This window comes from Labeo rohita, chromosome 24 (genome assembly GCF_022985175.1).
Source record: "Labeo rohita strain BAU-BD-2019 chromosome 24, IGBB_LRoh.1.0, whole genome shotgun sequence".
In the NCBI taxonomy this organism is placed as follows: domain Eukaryota; kingdom Metazoa; phylum Chordata; class Actinopteri; order Cypriniformes; family Cyprinidae; genus Labeo; species Labeo rohita.
The window spans coordinates 18,081,189-18,104,043 of record NC_066892.1 but is presented as its reverse complement, the minus strand read 5'-3'; the positions used below and the strand labels follow the sequence as shown (position 1 = coordinate 18,104,043).

The 22,855-nt window shown below is 36.9% G+C and overlaps 2 protein-coding genes across 5 annotated transcripts; one reads left to right on the top strand and one right to left on the bottom strand.

Annotated features, from left to right (window-relative positions):
- Positions 1-520: 520 nt before the first annotated feature.
- Positions 521-5,315, top strand: ngdn (neuroguidin, EIF4E binding protein). Its single transcript, XM_051098805.1, has 11 exons — positions 521-609; positions 836-895; positions 1,013-1,084; positions 1,183-1,320; positions 2,166-2,250; positions 2,348-2,400; positions 3,787-3,901; positions 4,022-4,196; positions 4,339-4,480; positions 4,638-4,698; positions 4,782-5,315. Exons 1-11 carry the CDS (start codon positions 586-588, stop codon positions 4,799-4,801), a joined length of 945 nt encoding a protein of 314 aa, XP_050954762.1. The 5' UTR covers positions 521-585; the 3' UTR covers positions 4,802-5,315.
- Positions 5,316-10,020: 4,705 nt separating this feature from the next.
- pabpn1 (poly(A) binding protein, nuclear 1) lies at positions 10,021-20,615 on the bottom strand. Of its 4 annotated transcripts, none has more exons than XM_051098272.1 (7): positions 20,138-20,615; positions 18,639-18,747; positions 18,270-18,337; positions 18,073-18,179; positions 15,047-15,134; positions 14,460-14,611; positions 10,021-10,685 (listed from the first exon to the last, which is right to left on the bottom strand). In XM_051098272.1, exons 1-7 carry the CDS (start codon positions 20,270-20,272, stop codon positions 10,490-10,492), a joined length of 855 nt encoding a protein of 284 aa, XP_050954229.1. In that variant the 5' UTR covers positions 20,273-20,615; the 3' UTR covers positions 10,021-10,489. The 4 variants fall into 4 exon arrangements, with proteins under 4 accessions (XP_050954229.1, XP_050954232.1, XP_050954233.1 ...); XM_051098275.1 differs by lacking the exon at positions 20,138-20,615 and adding an exon at positions 19,740-19,903; XM_051098276.1 differs by lacking the exon at positions 20,138-20,615 and adding an exon at positions 19,530-19,703.
- Positions 20,616-22,855: the final 2,240 nt, after the last annotated feature.

Sequence of the window (22,855 nt, the reverse complement as noted above, 5' to 3'; positions counted from 1 at the left end):
TAGCTGGTTTATGCTGGTCCTTAGCTGGTTTATACTGCTCCTTTGCTGGTTTATGCGGGTCCTTAGCTGGTTTATGCTGGTCCTTTGCTGGTTTATGCTGGTCCTTGACCAGCAAAAACCAGCTAAGGACCAGCATAAACCAGCTTAAACCAGCATCAAAACCTACCTACCAGCATATGCTGTTTTTTTCACCAGGGAAAACCATAAACATATTAGCCTAAAACCAACAAGAAAAATGAAACACCGTAGGCAGGGTTAAGAATTCTAGCAGGAATGGTAAGCAAAACAATAGTGTTCATTTTTTTAATTTTTGGTATATTTTGATGTATGTCGTACTTACTTTATGTATGTTTTGGTTTGACTTTGTCTCAAACATAGGCGTTTTCCGTCCTTTTAAGTTACCTTTGTGTATGTAATACACTATATAATAATAGAATAGTCTACATAATAATTCAAGCATATTTCAGCACAAAATAGTTCTGTCAAACATGTTGACTTTTGCCTAAAGACATCTTTTTTTTTTTTAAATTGCGTGCTGTGAGTTTTGAACCTACGTGGCATCCGTATCAACTTGGTTAATTCAAGATGGCGGCCACCACAGTTGGAAACGTGAGTTGTTCTTTAACTAAATAAATTTGTCCTTAATAGAACCTAAACATAGATGTGTCGCGATGGAACTGATATATGATCGTGTTTTTAACATGTTGACTTGGAATTGTGTATTATTTCGCGGGTAAATGACCAGATATGGTGAAGGTGTACATTGGCTATCCTGATAGCCTTTATGATTTGTATTCTTTGCCAAATACTAAACTGATGTAGTTGTCTTTTGCAGAATATTATACACAACGACCTCCCTACTGCTGTGCATCTACTCAACAGTCTCACAGAACAGGTTTGTAGTGTCACAGAACCTGAATATTTTGCTTTAGATGATTTAGCACATCATAACATATGTATAATACAAAGATACGACAAGAAGTGATGGTGATTGAAACGGTGTTGTTTTTAGGTTGCTTCAGTAACAAGTCATATCCGGGACCTAATAAAGAAAGTCAGAGAGAAAGCCTATCAGACTTCTAAGGTAAAATTACTTTCATGATATCGTTTACATAATATATATAATAAATACAGTCACAATAATCAAACAAATGTATGACATTTCTCTTCTTTTGGCTCTAGGGTTTGTCTTTTCTCGACTTGAGATATCATCTGTTATTGTTTTACCTTCAAGACATCACTCATTTGATCAGTTTAAAGACAGAAGGAGAAAGTCTGAAGGACAACAGCGCCATCCACAGGCTGGTCACCATTAGGACGGTACGACGCAAACTTCAAGGCACAAAACACATTCAGAAATTAATTTTGGAGTAGATTTTTGGGGGTATTATTCCTGTAATTCATTCCTCAGTTTAATCAGTTTATTCTTTAAGTAAACAAGTTCTCACTCTTTAAAGTACTGGCTATTCTGGCATCAAATATATTAGTACCATAATACAATATAATACATGTTTAAGTAAATTTAAAGGGATAGTTCACCAAAAAATGAAAATTCTGTCATTAATTACTCACTCTCATGTCGTTTCAAACCTGTAAGACCTTAGTTCATCTTCAGAACACAAATTAGGATATTTTTGATTAAATCCGAGAGCTTTGTGACCCTTCATAGACAGCAACGCAGCTGACACATTCAAGGCCCAGAAAGGTAGTAAGGACATTGTTAAAATAGTCCATGTGACAACCGTAATTTTATGAAGCTACAAGAATGTGAACTTTGTCGCACGTTCTCTAGACTATTTTAATGATGTCCTTACTACCTTTCTTGGCCTTGAACATGTCAGTTGTGTTGCTGTCTATGCAGGGTCAGAAAGCTCTCGGATTTCATAAAAAAATATCTTAATTTGTGTTCCGAAGATGAACAAAGGTCTTACGGGTTTGGAACAACATGAGGCAGAATTTTCATTTTTAGGTGAACTATCTCTTTAACTTTATTTTAGCTGCAGTATTTTAGAAATAAACCTTGCCATTGTTATTTCTGACTTCATACATAATGTATATTTGATTAAATGTACGAATCAGGTCGCATCAGTTATAAATCAGTATACACCTTGTCACAGCAGGTTCCTTTAAATGCCTATGCTTAAGGAGATTATTTTGTTGTATAGGTTTTGGAGAAGATGCGTCCACTAGATCAAAAGCTGAAATATCAGATTGATAAATTAGTGCGGACGGCAGTAACGGGCAGCCTTGGTAAGTCTTTCATTATTACACTTTTTGTCAACTGATTGCGCACATTCAAAACACTCATCAACAAGTTTACTGACTTGATTGTTGGTGTTTCTTCCAGCTGAGAATGACCCTCTACACTTTCGTCCTAACCCTCAGAATCTGGTCAGCAAGGTAATGTCCTTGTTATGTAATATAACACATATTAATAGTGTACGTATGTGTCTATATGCGTAAAGCAAAATTCAGTAAATGTTTCTTGTAATGAAAATATTTAATTTTGTTCATAAAGTTGAGGTCAAAAGTTTACATAAACCTTACAGAATCTGCAAAAATGTTAATTATTTTACCAAAGTAAGAGGGATCATACAAAATGCATGTTATTTTTAATTTAGTACTGACCTGAATAAGATATTTCACATAAAATTTGTTTACATATAGTCTACAAGAGAAAATAATAGTTGAATTTATAAAAATGACCCAGTTCAACAGTTACATATGTTTGATTCTTAATACTGTGTTCTCATCTGAATGATCATGAGTTGTTCTTGAGTCCCTTGTTTGTCCCGAACAGTTAAACTGCCTGCAGTTCTTCAGAAAAATCTTTCAGGTCCCACAAATTCTTTGGTTTTTCAGCATTTTTGTGTATTTGAACCATTTCCAACAATGACTGTATGATTTTGAGATCCATCTTTTCACACTGAGGACAACATGAGAGACTCATGTGCAACTATTACAGAAGTTTCAAACGCTCACTGATGCGGCAAAAAAAAAAAAAAAACACGATGCATTAATAACTGGGGGGTTAAAACTTTTGGAATTTGAAGATCAGGCTAAATTTAACTTATTTTGTCTTTTGGGAAACATGTAAGCATCTTCTGTAGCTTTTGAAGGGCAGCACTAAATTAAAAACATATATGATATTTAGGCAAAATAAGAAAAATGTACACATCTTCATTTGGTTCAAAAGTTTTCATCCCCTGGTTCTTAATCCATCGTTTTCCTTCTGGAGCATCAGTGAGCATTTGAACCTTCTGTAACAGTTGCATATGAGTCTCTCAGTTGTCCTCACTGTGAAAAGATAGATCTCAAAATCATAGTCCTTGTTGGAAAGGGTTAAAATACACAAAAATGCTGAAAAACCAAAGAATCTGTGGGACCTAAAGGGTTTTTATGAACAACAGCAGGAAGTTTATCTGTGCAGGGCAAACAAGGGACTCATGAACAACTATCACTAAACAAAAAAACACAGCTGTGGATCATTCAGGTAACAACACGGTATTAAGAATAAAGCGTATGTAAACTTTTGAATGCAGTCATTTTTATAAATTCAACTATGCAACATCTTTTTAGTGAAATATCTTATTCAGGTCAGTACTAAATAAAAAATAGCATTCATTTTCTATGATCCCTCTTATTTTGGTAAAATAATTAACATTTAGCAAGTTCTGCAAGGTGTATGTAACCTTTTGACCTCAGATGTATTTTTAATACATTCTGGTTTTCATTCTTAAAGTGTATACAGTTTACCTAAAAATGCTGCTTTTCTTTCACACATAGCTGAGTGAATCTGAGAATTCAGATGATGAGAATGAAGAAGGAAAATCAAAGGGGGTAAAAGAGCCCTCAACCGGCAGAAAATATGTACCTCCTCGAATTGCTCCAATGCATTATGGTAAGTCTTCTGATTTTGCAGCAGTTAACTTTGGTTATTTCACTTTAGTATTTGGATGTTGAAATATATAATTGTATTAATAGTTAATACTCATCCCAAACCCTCCCTGTCCATGCATAGATGGAGACATGACAGACGCAGACCGGCAAAAGGAGCGGATTGACAAACAGAAGAAAGCGGCACTCCGCAGCTCTCTGATCCAGGAGCTCCAGCAGCAATACAGCGACGCTCCTGAAGAGATCAGAGACCGCAGAGACTTCCAGACTGAACGGGAAAGCAGAGAGGAGCTAAACAGGTACATAAGTTTATGGAATTGCTTTATTCTAGATATTCGAGTTTGAAGTTGTAGATTACAGTAAATCCAGTAGATTATTCAGTACATAAGCACTTGGTAATTTTTTTTCGCCTAATAATTTATGGAAATTATTTCATAAAAGGAAAAAGTATGAGGAGTCCATGATGGTGCGTCTCAGCACGCCACGTGCGAAGAGGAAAAGAGGAATAGTGGGAATGACATCACAGCTTGGTAACATCACACGATTCAGTGACATCACCGCTCTAACAGGGGGAGAAGCACAGGTGAGCTGGCCCATGGCATCATGGGTATTATGTATGTGTAAGAAGTTCCCGTTACCATTGTAGTGACAGTTTTTGTATATGTATTCCTGTAATAGAAAAAAAAATCTACCAAAAAAAATGAATGCATTTTATTTGAGTGCATTTTCTCTTTTAATAGGGTATTGATCATTCAAAACCCAAGAAAAAGAAGAAAATTATCAAGAAAGGCAAAAAGAAAAGTAAGCATTTGTTTTGTTATGTGAGTACTTTCAAAAATACAAATGCCCAGTGTTGTGTATTAACAGATGTTTTATCTTTTCAGTTTTCAGGAAGCGCAAGTAAACCACTGATGCCAAGGAGAGTTTAAGATGCATTTCTTTCCTTGAAATTAATCTTTCCTTGGGACCTTTTTTTCTTTCATGAACAAAAACGTGGAGCCTTATCTAAAAAGGTTAATCGCGGTGCCAATCTTGATTTGCATATGCATTAGGTTTCTAATAAAAAAAAGGTGACTGAGTGGCATGCCTAATTTTTCGCTGAAGTGTATTTAGTGGTAAAACATTCTTGTAAAAGTGGTAGTCATGAGGATTTTAAAGGAATAGTTCACCCAAAAATTAAAATTCTGTCATTAATTACTCGCCTTCATGTTGTTCCAAACACTGAGTTCATATTCTCAACACAAATTAAGATATTTTTGATGAAATCTGAGAGCTATCTGACCCTGCATAGACAGCAACGAACCATGTTTAAGGCCTTGAAAGGTAGTAAAGACATTGTTAAAATGTGACATCAGTGGTTCAACCTTAATGTTTGAAATTGAATAAAGTTGCTATTTTTGTTTTCTTTGCATGCAAAGCTTCATGTTCCAAAGATGAACAAAGGTCTTATGGGTTTGGAACAACATGAGGGTGAGTAATCAATAACAGAATTTTCAGTTTTGGGTGAACTATACCTTTAATATGGGTTCACTCGTCATTTAATATTTAATCATTTAATTGGATCTATTTTGCTCATGCTTCAAGTACTTCAATTCTAGATTATTAATGTTGAAATAAATTGACAAAATAAAATGATCATAATTTAGTCAGATTAAAATATTATTTTTTCCCATGCAGAGTCTACATCTGTTATATCCATTTTGATTGTATTTGGTGTTTTTTAATGATTTTCGTCCCATTTGGATCACAAGGTTGTAATACTAAATGCGGCAAACCTAATCAACCCATGGATTCCATGTAATTTTTGCTTGTTTTTTTGTTTTTGTTTTTTTAAGTATATTCCTTTTAAGATGAAGCATGGTTACCTGTGGCAAGCCAGAAAAAATACAAATCTATTTATATGTTAAAACTCCAGTATACAGGTTTTAAAGTACAGTTGAGGGATGACCTCAAAATCAGGAGATCACAGAACTGTTTTTTGCATAGGATTTGTTCAAAGTTTGATGTTTATTGATAACGGACAGTGTCTCAGTCTAAGTCTAACACTTCAAAGCTTACAGATACATTTTGAGAAAAAGGAACATATCAGGCCATACAATGCCTTATATTAATATTGGCACCCTTGGTAAATATGAGCAAAGGCAGCTGTGAAAATAAATCTGCATTGTTTATCCTTTTGATCTTTCATTACAAAAAATCACAAAACTCTAACCTTTCATTGAAGTAGAACAGAAGGTGGGGGGAAATATCATTATGAAATAAATGTTTTTTTCACAGATTCAGTTATTGCAACGTCCTTTTCCCAAGATATGTTTTTCTCCTATAATGCCTGATAAGTTTGGAGAACACCTGATGAGAGATCAGAGACCGTTCCCTCATACAGAATCTCTCTAGATCCTTCAGATTTCCAGCTCCATGTTGGTGCTTCTTCTCTTCAGTTCACCCCACTCAGTTTCTACTTGCATCAGATGAGGGAACTGGGACAGCCATGGCAGAGGCTTCATTTTGTGCTTAGGGAGATATTTTTGTGTTGATTTTGATTTTTGTTTAGGATCATCCCACCCACGATCCATTATAAAATCTCTTACAGAGACAGTCAGGTTTAGATTTTTCTCTGTTGGTATTTAATAAAATCTATGATGCCATATATCTAAACAAGATGTCCAGGACCTCTGGCAGAAAAATCAACCTCCAACATTAAAGATACAACAGTATATTTAACCGTGGACATGGGGTACTCTTTATCCCTGTTTGCAACAAACCCATCTGGTGCATCCCATCTGATGGCTTTGCTGCCAAAAAGCTTTTTTCGTTTGATCTGACCATAGAAGCCAATCCCGTTTTAATTTCTGGTCATTTCTGACAACTGAATATGCTGGAGTTTATTTTTGGATGAGGAAGGAGGATTTCTCTTGAAACTCTCTCGAACAACATCATGACATAGGGGCTGTCTGGTATTTTAGGCTTTCTGACCCCAAGTCTCAACTAATCTCTGCAATTCTCCAGCTGCTTGGAGAGTCTTTGGCTAGTCAAACTCTTCTCCTCACCGTGCATTAAGACGATACAGATACACTAGATGAATGGAACTTCTTTAATTATTGCCCTGATGGTGGAAATGGTTTTAATGTTTTAGCTATTTTTACATCTTTGATGGATGATTAAGGGAATTCGGTCTTTGTGTTCCTCATATTTACAGTAGTCAACATTTGAAGTGGATCAAAAAAATTCATCAGAGTTGCTCTAAGACAACAACGGGTTTTGTTTTGGTTTTAGGACAACTTTGATGAAAGGTTTTGTTCCACTTCAAATGTTGACTACTGTATAATCCTGTGGAACAGGAAGTCACGGCTGGTCAATTCCATGCTCAAGTCATCCTGGTGTGCTAAAATTTTTTTAAATATGAATGGGAATATTACATCATTATGGAAGCCCATTTCCACCACTAAATAAAACATTTCAAAAAAAGGTAGTTGAGACTTTTTATCTCACAATTCTGAGTTTTTCTCTGAATTGTGTGATGCAAACTCGCAATTCTAACCTTTTTTTCATCAGAATTATGATATAAACTCACAGTTACGAATTATAAAGTCAGAATTGCAAGATAAAACTCACAATTTTGACTTTTTTTCTAAGAATTACATGATATAAACTGGCAATTCCAAGTTATAAAGTCAAAATTGCAAGACAAACTCACAATTTTGAGAAATAAAGTGTGAGTTTATATCTCGTAATTGTGACTTTTTTTTTCTCAGAACTGCAATTTTATAACGGGCAATTGTGAGATATAAACTTGCAATTCTGAGTTAAAAAGTCCAATTTTGAGGGGGGGAAGGGAACTGATATTTTCTCAGAATTGAGAGTTTCTATCACATTTCTGAGAAAGGTCAGAATTGCAACATACAAACCCACAGCTGCGAGAACAAAAAAGGTAAAATTTTTTACTTTCTAGAAATTGTTTATATCATGCAATTCTGAGAAATAAAGTCAAAATTGCACTTTTTTTTATCATGTAATTCTGAGAAAAAGTCAGAATTGTGAGATATAAACACTTTATTTCTCAAAATTGTGAGTTTGTCTTGCAATTTTGCCGTTATAACTTGCAATTGTCAATTTATATTGTGTAATTTTTAGAAAAAAAGTCAAAATTGTGAGATAAAAAGTTGCAATTACTTTTGTCAGTGGTGGAAACAGGCTTCCATACTTATATTAGATATTTTACTTATAAGAACTTCTAGGGGGACCAATATTTGTGGCCAATATGCATTGGAGAACATTTATTTCATAATGAGATTTCCCCCCAGCTTCAATTGTTTCACTTCAATGAAAGGCTAGAATTTAGCGTTTTTTTTGAATGAAAGACCAAAAAGATAAACGATGCAGATTTATGTCCACAGCCACCTTTGCTCATATTTACCAAGGGGGCCAATATTAGTGGAGGGCACTGTATGCGTTTAGAGCAGCGGTTCTCAACGCTGGCCCGCAAGATCCATTTTCTTGCAGAGTTCATCTCCAACCCTAATCAAACGCACCTGAAGTTCATCAAGGTCTTCAGGATCACTGGAAAGTTACAGACAGGTGAGTTTGATCAAGGTTAGAGCTAAACTCTAAAGCTGAGAACCCTTGGTTTAGAGAAATAGATATTTGCTAAATTAGTTGTCACAGCACAAAATGTTAATTTTTTTTTGTTTGTTTGTTTGTTTAAAGGGAGTATGCATAATTATCTGGCTTTTGTCCTTTTTCAGAACATATCTTCTGTGTTTTATTTATTTATTTTTTGTATCATTCATGGTATAAGAATGATACCTTCCTATTTTTCCCAAAACCATGGGATCCTTGCATGGATGTGACAAATGGAGCAAAAATGACCGACTGAAAAGACCAGATAAACACTTAGCACACTTGGATTTTAAAGTCAGAATTCCAAGATAAAACTCACAATTTTGACTTTTCTTTCTAAGAATTACATGATATAAACTGGCAATTCCAAGTTATACAGTCAAAATTGCAAGACAAACTCGCAATTTTGAGAAAAAAAGTGTGAGTTTATATCTCGCAATTGTGACTTTTTTTCTCAGAATTGTGACTTTATAATGGGCAATTGTGAGATATAAACTTGCAATTCTGAGTTAAAAAGTCCAATTTTGAGGGGGGGGGGATTATATTTTCTCAGAATTGTGAGTTTCTCTCGCATTTCTGAGAAAGGTCAGAACTGCAACATACAAACCCACAGCTGGAAAAAAAAAAAAAAAAAAAAAAAAAAAAAAAAAAAAAGTCAGATTTCTCACTTTATTTCTCGAAATTGTTTATATCACGCAATTCTGAGAAATAAAGTCAAAATTGCACATTTTTAATCATGCAATTCTGAGAATAAAGTCAGAATTGTGAGATAAAAAGTCGCAATTACTTTTATTCTATATTCAGTGGTGGAAACAGGCTTCCAAGAACTTCTAGGGGTGCCAATAATTGTGGCTAACATGCATTGGAGAATATTTATTTCATAATGAGATTTCCCCCCAGCTTCAGTTTTTTCACTTCAATGAAAGGCTAGAATTTAGCAATTTTTTTTAATGAAAGACCAAAAAGATAAACGATGCATATTTATTTCCAAAGCCACCTTTGCTCATATTTACCAAGGGGGCCAATATCAGTGGAGGGCACTGTATGCATTTAGAGCAGGGGTTCTCAACTCTGGCACGCAAGATCCATTTTCCTGCAGAACTCATCTCCAACCCTAATCAAACACACCTGAAGTTCATCAAGGTCTTCAGGATCACTAGAAAGTTACAGACAGGTGAGTTTGAGCAAGGTTAGAGCTAAACTCTAAAGTTGAGAACCCTTGGTTTAGAGAAATAGATATTTGCTAAATTAGTTGTCACAGCGCAAAATGTTATTATTATTATTTTTTTTTAAAGGGGGTATGCATAATTATTTGGCTTTCGGCATTTTTCAGAACATATCTTTTGTGTTTTAATTTCTTTTTTTTTTGTATCATTCATGGCATAAGAATGATACCTTGCCCTAAGAATTTACCTTTCTATTTTTCCCACAACCATGGGATCCTTGCATGGAAGTGACAAAAGGAGCAAAAATGACCGACTAAAAAGACCAAAAAAACACTTTGCGTACTTTTTACACAATGTCTTTTATTTTTTTTCTAATTACAGACTCATGGGTTAAAAATAAAATAAAAAAAGGAAAACATCTTTTCTCTTTTCGTCCATACCCACTCCCCCATCTGAAAAAAGAAAACGAACAGAAACGAGAAACCCCTCTCCACACAAATCCCCCTCCCTCCCCCCGAAATAAAAGCTCCGAAGCCCTCAAGTAACCGATACCTGTAGCCCACGCGTTAGTGCTCCTTCGTGCCCTAACTGCACTGTGCACTGAGAAAGACAAGGCCCTAGAAGAACCCTCCCCTTCAAGCCGGTCCTGCCTCTCTCACTCACTCGCAATTTAAGCAGCCATTGCTCTATCGTGGCTCTGCCTTCACGATATATAAACTTGTGTGGTGGATGTGTGCCGTGTATGCCGTGTCTGTATGTCTGTGTTAACATGGGCCTGGTGCGTCTCAGTATATTCATGTTGGGAAAGCTCAGCGCTTGTTATTGTAATAAATGCCTCCCGCTGTGGGCCGGTGCTCGCCCTGTCCCCCTCCCCCGCCCCCCCACACGGAGAGGATGGGGTGAGTGTGCATAGCGGGAGCAGAAAGAGACAGAGACGCCGCCGAGACGGTAGGGGGCGCCGCGGCCACCGGAGGAGGGGTAGTCAGCCTCCACTGGTCCTGAAACCTGAAACGACAAGAAGTGGTCTAATATACAAAGAGAGAGAGCAAGAGAGACAGAAGGGGGGGAGAGGGGGGGATGGGGCAGGAGAAGCAGCACAGGAACAGGAAAAGATGGTCGGGAATGGCATATGGCAGCATGAGACGAAAAACAACTTTTAAAACACAAAAGAAAGATCTCAGAGCACATGCCATCTTACAATAGTCGCATGGTGTGGAAGATGATTCGAGAACAGTAAAACGTAAAAAAACAACAACGCCCAACTCTAAACCGCTGTCGGAATAACAGGTGGAGGAAGTAATCCGAGTGAGGGATGAACGGGAAAGAAACCAGCGCTGGGGGGGAAAAGGGATTCCAGAGAGCACAGACAAAATAATAGAGATAATATGATCTCAAATAGCACAACTTGGTGAAAACAACAACATTCTTGCTATTAAATTGTTCACATGTTCACGTTACAATCATTTAAAATAAAAACAAAAAGTTAACATTTTTTTTCTGTTTGCCGTTGAGCGCAAACATATAAGAGGGGCTGTTTGCTGAGAGAAAAATCACAGCCAGACAAAAGGACACACATCTGCAGCCTGAGATTACATCATCATCTTCTCAAATTTAAACAAATGCCACCAAATCTCCCCGACGGCCATATTGTACCTTACCAGGGCGATCGCAACACCTCCTCACACGCACGCGCACACACAATCGCACACTGCGGCCAGTCAGTCTGTCTTTCCAGGAGATGCTTTTCTCTTTTTTTTTTTTTTTTCTTTTTTTTTGTCTTTTTTTTTCTTCTTTTTTTCTTCCTTTTTTGAGAGGGGTCTTTTTTTCTTTTCTATAGGGATACGGGATGATAGTAAGGGGGGATTTCATAGGGGGGTGGGGAGGTATTAGTAAGGGGAGTACCACGATGTTGTTCGCCCTCGGCCCCTGGAAAAGAGAGAGAAAAAGAGGGTGAGTTCTTTTTTGTGGTTGGTTTAAGAAGACGGACACCAATTCAATTTTTGGGGGGTGTGAGTGTGTCAGTAATAGGGCCTTATGCACTCAGGTATACACATAATAATATGAAATGCAATGTATACCCCTCTTCTTCTGATAAGTAGTGATTAATGCAACCATGTAGAAATATAAAGGGAAGCTGAGGAAGATTCTCCAACAGCAGAATGTGTGTATGTGTGTGTTATGTTCAAGCTTTAGAAATGGTGTAGTGTCCAGTGTAGGGGACAGTGAAAGCACGCTCTCCCTCTTTCTCTCTCTCTGAACGGGGCGGCTCCTGTGGTCTCTGTAAAGGAGAGATCCTTGGGACATGAACCCTCCATGCACACACAGTTACAGTCGACGACGACACACAGCTCTCCACGTATGGACTGGGCCACACACACACACTCATATACACATCGATAAATGCAGGGGCATCCATTCAGGCAGCCAGAGGCGCTCTTCATTCACACAAACCCCCTCCAGGAACAGGCTGTATGGCACAGAATCCTCTGTGTAATCAGTTGAATACTAAGTCAATATCAGGCTGCAGGAATGAACCCTCCATTCTGGAAGTGAACATATTGTTAATCATGCGAGGGGGTGAAGATGAACCAAAATGGGCTTTTCTGAACCAAACTTGCCTGGGGTCAAACACACACTTGCCTTCAGTTAATCAGAGCTGAGCTTGATATCAGCTACAAACTCAACCTAGATTTTGTTTTACAGTCTAATAAAATGGAATCTATAATGACCTACTTAAACTTTTACAGTGCGTTAATCCAAGCTCCACTCCAACAAAAAAGTCAAAGTGTGGCAGCGCAAGATTCTGATTCATAATATGCTTTCACCCTACCAGATCTTTCAATATGTGAACCTGGACCACAAAACCAGTCATGAGGGTTCATTTTTTGAAATTGAGAAAGCTGTATCTTTCCACTGATGTATGTAGGGCCCTATGATTTCCACAATGCAGAAAACACGGACAGAATTGCGGAATTCAGTCATAAAAAACAGAGTTTACTGTATAACGCGGAATTGTGTGCGAATGGCGCAGACGTGCGGTTTTGTTTACTACACACATACTGAAGTGTGCGTGACGCTCGCTGAGATTTCAGCGTCTGCCGTCTCGCCAAATGAAGACATGAACACATGAACAACATTTTCAGAACTGCTCTAAAGTTTCTTCGTTAGTATTTTCACCATTTCTTTTGAGAAAAACTATCATCATATAAACACAGAAATGCGAAGGCATTCACAGCAACCACAAAAGTTTGGTTTAACTTGAAGACATATATTACTATTGCAACTACTATTACTAAAATTGTTAAAACTTTATTTTATTAAGTAATAATCACAATATTTATTTTGTTTTAATTTTAGTAACTTTGTTTGCCAAAAAATAAAGTTGTGTTTAATTTTCATTTGATTAAGAAATAAATTAATATTTTGTCTTCATTTGATAACCAAAAAAGCGCAAATATTATAAAAATACTGTAAAAATAAAATTTACCAAATTACATTGTTTTTATGCATTCAAATAATTAGACATGCTTAAACAAAATTTGGTAACAATAAAACAGAAGGTGAGAAAAAAAAAAAAATCATAGGGCGCCATGTAATTTTTGTTCAATAATAAATTGTTAAATTGTTTAAGTTTCATAATTTTAATTAATTAGACACTTTTTGGTTAATACAATGTAATTTAACCATAAAAAAAAAAAAAAAAAAAAAAAGTTCAGAAAATGTTTCTGAATGTTTTTTTTAAATGGTTAAATTACTTGGAAAAAGATTAAATAAAACTGAACTTGGGAAAAAAAAAAAAAAACTGATTTCATAGGGTCATACGTACGTTTTGTTAGGATAGGACAATATTTGGCTGACATACAATTATTTGAAAATCTAGAATCGGAGGTTGAATGCATTTAAAGTTGTCTAAATGAAGTTCTTAGCAATGCAATTACTAAAAAATAAAGTTTTGATATATTTATGGTATATTACAAAATATCGTCATGGAACATGACCTTTACTTAATATCCTAATGATTTTTGGCATAAAAGAAAAACTGATTATTCTGACCCATATTGTTGGCTACTGCTACAAATATACCTGTGCTACTTAAGACTGGTTTTGTGGTCCAGGGTTACATATAAAGAACAGGAAATATTCAAATCATCACCAAAACTATTAAACCCGACAGAAATTGAGTGCTAAATTTATCCAGAGGGCTTAACAGGATTTGGATTGTGTCCCAAAACAAGAAGAGAACCACAGGCCTGTTTAAAAATTACTTTGTTTTGAGACACAATGCACCTTCATAGTGGGAAGCAGATTGACTTCCACACCTCTGGTGAGTGCGAAGGCTCATTCCATGCTCAGAATCTTACACTGCAGGAGGGAAATGGACAGCGATGATGACGATGGCTGTGCATGTGTGTTTAATGGTTTTTCTTCCTCAGTTTTCCTTTTAACATGACGACACACAGGGGTTTGTACAGAGAGTGCAGACTACAAGTAAGAGTGGTGCAGTTCCTTCTCTCCTCACACCCAGAAGCAAGCATGCATGCATACATACAGATGTAGACTGTTATACAATTACAGATCAGAACAGAAAAAGGTAACAAGTAAAACTTATCTGAACAAAAAAGGGAAAGAAAATAAGCACTGACATTTACAAACACTTATTTTGGACTGTCCCCTGTCCCCCCACCCCAGTGCGTGCACACACTTTCACAGCGGCACTCTCTGTCAGGATGGAGCCTGTGTGTGTCACTATCAAACGTGCAAGGTTGGCACTCAGCTCACCTGAAGGCCCGTCCTCTGCCTCTGGGGGGTGTGTAGCCACTGTAGTAGCGCGCCCGGGACGAGAAGTTTCCTCCCCGTGAGCGGAAGCGGGCCCGAGGGAAACCGCGGTCTGTGGTGCTAATGCCAGGGCGATTTGTTCTCTTGGCCCCAACCTGTATAAACAGAAATTTGTGATTAAAATTTTAAAAGACTCCTAAAAGAATCAAACACTCTACTAGACAAAGTTTTTGAACAGTATGATTTTTTTTTTTTTTTTTTTCTCCTCAACCCACCAAGCCTGCATTTATTTGATCCGAAGTACAGCAAAAAAAAAAAAAAAAAAAAAATTTAAACGTTATTTCTATTTAAAATAATTGCTTTCCATGACTGAATATAATTTAAAATGTAATTTATTCCTGTGATTTTAAAGGTGAATTTTTAGCATCGTTACTCCAGTCACATGATCCTTCAGAAATCATTCTAATATTCTGAAGGATCATGTGACACTGAAGACTGTACCAATGATGCTGAAAAATTAGCTTTGATATTTTCAAATATATTTGATATATTTAAAACACAGTTATCAAGCTTGTAATGCCTCATCTCACCTTAATCTGCCTTCCTCTGAATAAAGACTCATCCAGTGCCATGGCTGTCCTAACAGACTCCTTGTCTGCGAACTCTATATATGCAAACCTGAAACGTGAAGAGGGCAATTGATCAAATGAGGGTAGGTGAGGTCAATTAAAAAGAACAGGAAGGCATCATACACTCAAACCGCTATGAATTATTTATTGTTGTAAGCAAATATATACACATATGCATGCATCAAAAAACGAAATATTCGTATTATTAAAAATGCATTAAGATATGAACAGAACACTGTGTTCAAAGTTGTGATTAAAGCACTGCATCAGAAGTTACCCCATGCAATGTGGCAAATTATTAATGGGAGCAGCTTGAAAATACTGTGCACCAGAATAGCACAAAAGCTGAAGAACAATCTCACACCTCAGTCTCAAGTGCACATATAAATAGTGTAAAATCATGCCACATAACTAAAGGCCATACTAATAACCGAAATGTGCCTATGGATACTGAGTGGCCATTCAAAAAGATCAGTTATTTTTGGTTATTTTCAAAACAAATTGACAATTTTATACTTTTTAACCTCAAATGCTAGTCTTGGCCTGTCTCTGCGATGCAATGCACATGCACAGTCTGTGTAATCCAGGTCAGTACAGTTAGGATATGTCAAAAACTCCTATCTTGTTTTCTTCTTTAACTACAAAATCGTCCTACATCGCTGTTTTGCCTTTTTTTTGTAAAGGACGTTTGATCTTCTTTGTATGTTCACTTTGTAAAACACTGGGTCAGTACTTCTGCAGTGAAATAGGACGATTTTGAAGTTGGGCAAGAAAATTAGATGACATACCGTAACTGTCTAAAACCCTAACATTTCCACATTTTTCTCCATTTAATGGACTGATATGGTGCCCTGATTTTGAACTTCCAGAAAACAGTTTAAATGCGGCTTCAAACGATCTCAAATGCGGTTGTAAACGATCCCAGCCGAGGAAAAAGGGTCTCATCTAGCGAAATGATCGGTTATTTTCATTAAAAAAATATATATATACAATTTAAATACTTTTTATTCTCAAATGCTCGTCTTGCCTTTCTCACCCCGAGTATTTTGGTTCAAGACAGTTAGAGTATGTCGAAAAACTCCGATTGTATTTTCTCGTTCAACTTAAAAAAATAATTTCAAAATCATTCTACGTCGCTGCAGAAGTACTGACCCAGTCTTTGCAAAGTGAACAAGAAAAAAAAAAAAAAAATCAAACACCCTTAACAAAACAGCGATATAGGACGATGTCGAAGTTGAGGGAGAACATGAGATGGGAGTTTTTCGACACACCCTAACTGTCATGAACCGGAACAAAAACATTCCAGACAGAGTAAGACAAGATGAGCCTTTGACATTAAAAAGTATATAAACTGTATTATTTTTATTAAAATAACCGATCGTTATGCTAGATAAGACCATTCTTTCCCGCCTGGGATCATTTACAATTGCATTTGGGATCGTTTGAAGCCACATTTAAACTGCATTTTGGAAGTTCAAAATCGGGGCACCATATCAGTCCATTAAAGGGAGAAAAAATGCAGAAATGTTTTCCCTCAAAAAACAATTCCTTTACAACTGAAAAAAGCCATGAACATCCTGGATGACAAGGGGGTGAGTACATTATATGTGAATCTTTGTTTTGGAAGTGGACTTCTCCTTTAATGGCTAAATAAAAAAAAAAATTTAACAGCAATTTATTAAAAGTTAAAACATTAAAAAAAATAAACAAAAAAAGTACAGCACTATTAAATGTTTTGTTTTTTCCCTTCAATTCAGTTTCATTTTTACCAAATTGTGTGCTTTCCAAAAATTTTCTGAATCCCATTTTAATGTTTTCTTTTTATTTTAATAATCAAAAGCATCTCTAACTGATTTTTTTTTTCCCCCAGAAGTACTGTGGTGTGTATTTAATTTTTTCTGGTAAATGTTCCTTACAAGTTATGCTTTAATAATTCTTATCACTACTAGTAGTACTATCATTACATCAATTAATATATCTTTTAAGTTAACCCAGACTTTTATTCTGATGGGTTACTGTAAAAATCTTAAAGTTTCTGTTTGTATATAATATGACGATAGTTTTGCTCCAAAGAAATGGTAAAATGTTAGCCTGGACCACAAAACCAGTCAAAGGGTACATTCTTTTTAAATATCACCAGAAGGTTAAATAAATAAGCTTTCCACTGATGTATGGTTTGTTAGGATAGGCCTATATTGGGCCGAGATACAACTATTTGAAAATCTGGAATCAGTGGATGCAAAAAAATAAAAAAAATAAAAACTTAAGAAATTCACCTTTAAAGCTGTCCAAATAAAATTCTTAGCAATGCATATTACTAATCAAAAATTAAGTTTTGATATAGCTACTATAGGAAATGTGTGATCCTTACTGAATACCCTTTGATTTTTTGGCATAAGAGAAAAATTGATAATATTAGCCCATACAATGTATTGTTGACTATTGCTTACAAAGTCCTACTTACGCCTAGTTTTGTGGTCCAGGCTCACAAAAACTCATGAAGTGACTCTCAAAGCAGTTCCAGAGATTGCTTATATATTAGATACTATATATTATTATTATTATTATATACTTATATATTGGGGTGGCAGATGCTAAAACATCACGAGCGTAACACACACTTGAGTATATGTGTAGTAAGCGAAACCACACATCTGCGCCATTCATTCACACGCAAAAAATGCAGGATTGACTTCAAAAAGTCATTTTGTGGTTTATATTCAGACACTAGTCCTGATCACATTTTTGATTAAAGTGGATTGACCTACTTTTGATCTACTCATTCAAAATTTGGAAAATTCCTAACATTCCACACTATACAGTCAATTCCATTTTTATGACTGGATTTTGCATTTTCCACTTTCCACATCACGGAAATAATAAGGCCCTACAGATGCTGCACAATGGCAAAGAAAATAAAACGCCCCAAATAAAGACGAATATTGTAGGTTAAGAGAGAAAAACAAATAGAGGAATGCATGAATTACCCTTTGGGGTGTCCTGTAAACTTGTCACACAAGATGGTGACTCTGTTTACGGAACCACAGCCATGGAAATGCGCCTCCAACTCCTCTGCCGTCGCACCATAATCCACCTGTGAAAGTCAAAATCGAATCAGCACCACTTCTAACGTCATTAAATATTATGCGACATTTAAAAGTAGGTATAAGATAATTGCCCGTACATTTCCAACGTAAATAGATCTCCCATCAGCTTCCATCTTCTCTTCAATGGACATAATGACAGGGCCAGCTGCAAAGAGAAAACACAGTATTCCTATGCAAGTCCGACACTCTCATCAATCACCATATGCAAGCATGTGATTTAGCACAGAAACCATTGTCTGCAAGCTTACTGCATAGCTTCACAGCTGAAATCTAGGTTGCGTTCTGTTTCTAGTCACATCTCAATTGACCTCAAATGGTCCAGTGCTAGTTATTCTTCTCCCTCTGATGCAGTCCTATTCATCAGCACTGTCTGTTCTGCAGTGCTCTCCTTTGAGCTCAGACTTGCCCGTTCGCCCTCCCTCATTCATTCATTTAGTCTCACTTACCAGGTGGAGGACTGAGATTCATCTGTTTCTCCACCTCGTTCTGTAGCTCCTTCAGTTTCTCTGCCTCCTCCTCCATCTCTCGCACCCGGGCTTTAATTGCCTCCAGCTCCTGAAAAGGCAAAGTGATGCACATGTATTTACTTCACCCACCACAAAAATGAGTATTTTGCATAACTACATAATTGATTGTGGTGTCCCTCATCGGCAGCCACACTGGATCTATATTGCATCAATATCATGTGTCGCTGCTAAACCCATTTTGAAATGCACAGCCGATTTCTTTCCCAGAATGCATGCTCATTCATTCTTCTCACCAGTGATCCTGGAGACAGCATGCACATGCACTTTCACACGTGATTGTGCACTGAGCTCTTTCAAAGCACCATTTATTATTGTCCAGTCAGCAAGACGCCCTAAGCATGATGCCATCCGTGCACGCATTGTTGTGCGCGAACGAACACACTTTTGGTGTGTGTTCACACGCACGCACACAAGTTTCAGCAGTGCTGCATTGCAGGGCAGTGGGAGTCGCACTGGATCGCGAGTAAAGTAACACAGCATGCATGTGATGGCCTCTTTCAAGCAGTCAAAACAAGCTTTAGCATGCATTTACAAACGATCAGATCCGCAACCAACGGTGGCTAATTGTTTAAACACTACAGATGATCATTGCATGATGAAATAAAGCAGACATGCATTCAGCATGCAAATGCATGACCTATTCTAGCTGCTACAATGTTAACGTGCATGGAGAGAAACGCACCAGCCCAGCCCTAATGCACCATCTCCATCACAAAAATCACAAACAAATGATGCAATACATCACAAGCGACATTTCATCAACGCACATCGAGTAAAATGATCACGGCGAAACAGATGTGCATTACATACAGTGCGCTTCGCCCACCGACAACTCTGTAGTTTTCCTTAATTCGATGCAAAATCGGAAAATAAACGCATCTCACGTCTCTTTTAACATGTGAAACACGTCGCATGAAGATTTAGTCCATTGCAGAGGCCAACGACAATCCCGCGCAGTTACCAACGCGACTTACTTTTGCACGCCACAAATATTACTGATCAGAAAAGAGGCGTGTTTACCGTGAGCCGTCTGCTTCTTTGCGGATGGACCCACACTGCTGCGGCTAATGGCGGCCTGTCCTACCCTCGCCCCTGTCTCTTACATCTCCCGTCTCGCATTTTTTGCGATGAAGATTTTTTTCCCCCGCTAGGTCGACAGATCTGGCGCAGAGGAACCCAGACCGATGTTGCGCCAACATGGCGGCCAGCAGCACGCATGTCACTCACTAATTCTACTGCACTGCGTGAGCCACAATGGCGGACAAACCGACCTGGCAAAACCGATTTCGCGTAAACACAAGTGTTCGCTTTTCGTATGAAATACGCAGATTTCTTTTAAATGGTGACGCTGGAGGTGAAAGCCTATGCTAAAAAATGAAACTAGTTGTTAAAGCGAGTATAATGCGTCCTTCACTCACCGGGTCTTCAATAGCGGCCTCTCCCTCGTCTAATCCCGGTTCTTCATCGCCGACGCCTGGGTCTTCAAGTTCTGAGTGTCCCGGATCTGAGTCCAGCAGAGATTCCTCTGCCAGTCCGTTACCAAACTCCGCCATCGCCTGATTCCCGGTGGTCCGACGCGCCTCGTGGCTGCACTACAGGCCGCGACTCTCACAGGGGGGAGCGAGAGAGAGGGGTAGGGGAGGGAATAAAAAAACGGCGGAAAACGCCGCTCACTAAAGTTAAAATGGGGAATAAAAGCCCGCCTCGCTTCTTCTGGAGCTCAAACGTGTCCTTCAGCGGGAAAAAAACTACACTGTTTACCCAAATATAAATAGCTTTCACTTCGTCAATATGTCGCACTTACTACTATTTACATTAGAAGACAAATTCAGAAAAGCAAATGTGTATTCTTCGCGAGGGCTCGTGTGTTCCAGAACAGAAATGGAAGCCGTAGGCGGGGATTCTGAGCACTGCAGGCACACCATCGACGGGTGATTGGACAATTGCTCACTTTGGACACGCCCCCTTAACGTATCGACAACGGGTATTGGTGTTCGCTGGGGATATTTCTCTGCGCTCACTGCTTAGACTTTACAACAGCGATTGTGATTGGATGAAAGCAGCGTCAATCACGGCTCGCGGACCACCTTTAGATTGAACGGTATTTGTATGGGATTATAGCTACTATGCAATGTTGCCATGTCCGCACAATATAATCCACGTGGACTTGTGTTTTACATAAAGTTTTATATTTAAACTTACTTCCAGAATACAGACCCATACTTAAGTTTCATAGTAACGTTACTTGGTCTAAATAGCACAATCAAGTATGACCAACCATTGAAGGCAGTTCAGTTGTCAAATATCAGGAATAAATTTATAAATGAAGTTGAATAAAGCATGGCCACTAAAATGTCTGTTATTAAATGTTACATACTATACAATTTCTTACTTGTGTGTGTGCACAGAAAAGACCATTTTAATCTTTAATTTAGATGATCAGTAGCTGTAGATGGTCTGTATGTGAGATATTTTAATATATATTTATTTTAATGTACACTATCAGTCAAAAGTGTTCCTAATGTTTTTTTAAAGAAGTCTCTTTTGCTCATCAAGCATGCATTTTTTGATAAAAAATAAAGCAAACGTAATATTGTGAAATATTTTTACTATTTAAATAACCGCTTTCTATTTGAATATATTTTAAAATGTAATTTATTTCTGTTATCAAAGCTAAATTTTCAGCATCATTTCTCGTCTTTAGTCTCACGTGATCCTTCAGAAATCATTCTAATATGCTGATTTGCTGCTCAAGAAACATTCATTATTATTATCAATATTTAAAACAGTTGAGTAGATTTTGTCAGGATCCTTTGATGAATAGATCTGAAGATCAGCATTTATCTGATATAAAAACATTTTACACTATATCATTCAAAAGCTTGGAGTCAGTATAATTATTGTTTTATTTATATATATTTAATTATATATATATATATATATATATATATATATATATATATATATATATATATATATATATTAGAAATTAATACTTTAAAAAGCAGTTATTTTCAATAGTTAAAAGATTTCAAAATTTTACTGTTTTTGCTGTATTTTGAATCAAATAAATGCAGGCTTGGTAAGCAGAAGAGACTTCTTAAAAAAAACATTAAAAAAACTTTCGACTGATAGTACACATATTTAAAGTACATTTTTATAATGCAATGTACTCTTGGTCTAAGATATGATTAATGCAAGAGTCACTTAATTAGGGCTAGTTTTTCAAGTAAGATCTGGCAACATTCCTATGCATGGAGAAATTCCTAAATCTTTAATATAACTTTACCCTGAGGCAATTAAATTTGTGCATATTTGTCTTAACCACAGTGTGACAGGAATATTGATATCTTCAACAAGTAGGCCTACTTTTTCAGTATTTTTTAATTTTGCCTGCCACATCAAGCAACATATAAAGCTCACGCAGTGTTGGATGACACAAGATATATGCTAAAAAATATATGATCAATTAAAATATTAATATGTCTACATAAACAATAAGGGTAATTTACATAATGAAGAGAAACATCAATACATGAACTTCAGTTTATTTGTTTTCTGCATAAGAAAAAAGGAGAACCAACACAAAATGAAGGTACAAGTGAGGGGAAAACAAGCTTAATCAATATTCTATTTTTTCATAACAAGACTGCCACCATTATCGTTCAATATTCATATCAACGACATCTCTAAGTCTGAGATGCCATTAAAACCGTTATGAATCAATAATAATCAAAAGTGATGAAAGTACTGAAAAATAGTAAGTAGTACAGTTATAACAAGTGATAATCAAGTGTCAATGAAAAAGTGAAAAGATAATATAAAAGCATTTCTCCATAGTCTACCTATATACTCTGAACAGTGCAACACCGTGCGATCCCACGTCCTGTAGCACTGCACTACAACCCAGTCCATGTTCATTTCATGAGAGCTACAACTTGACGCTAAGTTGAAGAAAAACAACTTGTATTTGCTGGGATATATATTTCGAAAACAAAACGTTCAAGTGTTCCGAGCCGAGTTGTCTGAAAAGCATTTATCCGTAGCTCATGCTTAAACCCTGGACTAGTTCAAAGTGTCAAGGCATGGGAGCTCCATTTGCGGTTTGCATTGCGAACACTTCCAATCAAGATTGC

Bases quoted from the DNA above. Each gene is read 5' to 3' on its own strand.
- ngdn (XM_051098805.1), top strand. From the start codon at position 586: ATGGCGGCCACCACAGTTGGAAAC. The intron at 1,321-2,165 runs GTACGACGCAAA...TTTGTTGTATAG, and splicing joins GGCTGGTCACCATTAGGACG to GTTTTGGAGAAGATGCGTCC. The intron at 4,481-4,637 runs GTGAGCTGGCCC...CTCTTTTAATAG, and splicing joins TAACAGGGGGAGAAGCACAG to GGTATTGATCATTCAAAACC.
- pabpn1 (XM_051098272.1), bottom strand. From the start codon at position 20,272: ATGGCGGAGTTTGGTAACGGACTGGCAGAGGAATCTCTGCTGGACTCA. The intron at 18,748-20,137 runs GTGAGTGAAGGA...TTGCCTTTTCAG, and splicing joins AGGCCGCTATTGAAGACCCG to GAGCTGGAGGCAATTAAAGC. The intron at 18,338-18,638 runs GTAAGTGAGACT...TTCTCTTTGCAG, and splicing joins GAATCTCAGTCCTCCACCTG to CTGGCCCTGTCATTATGTCC.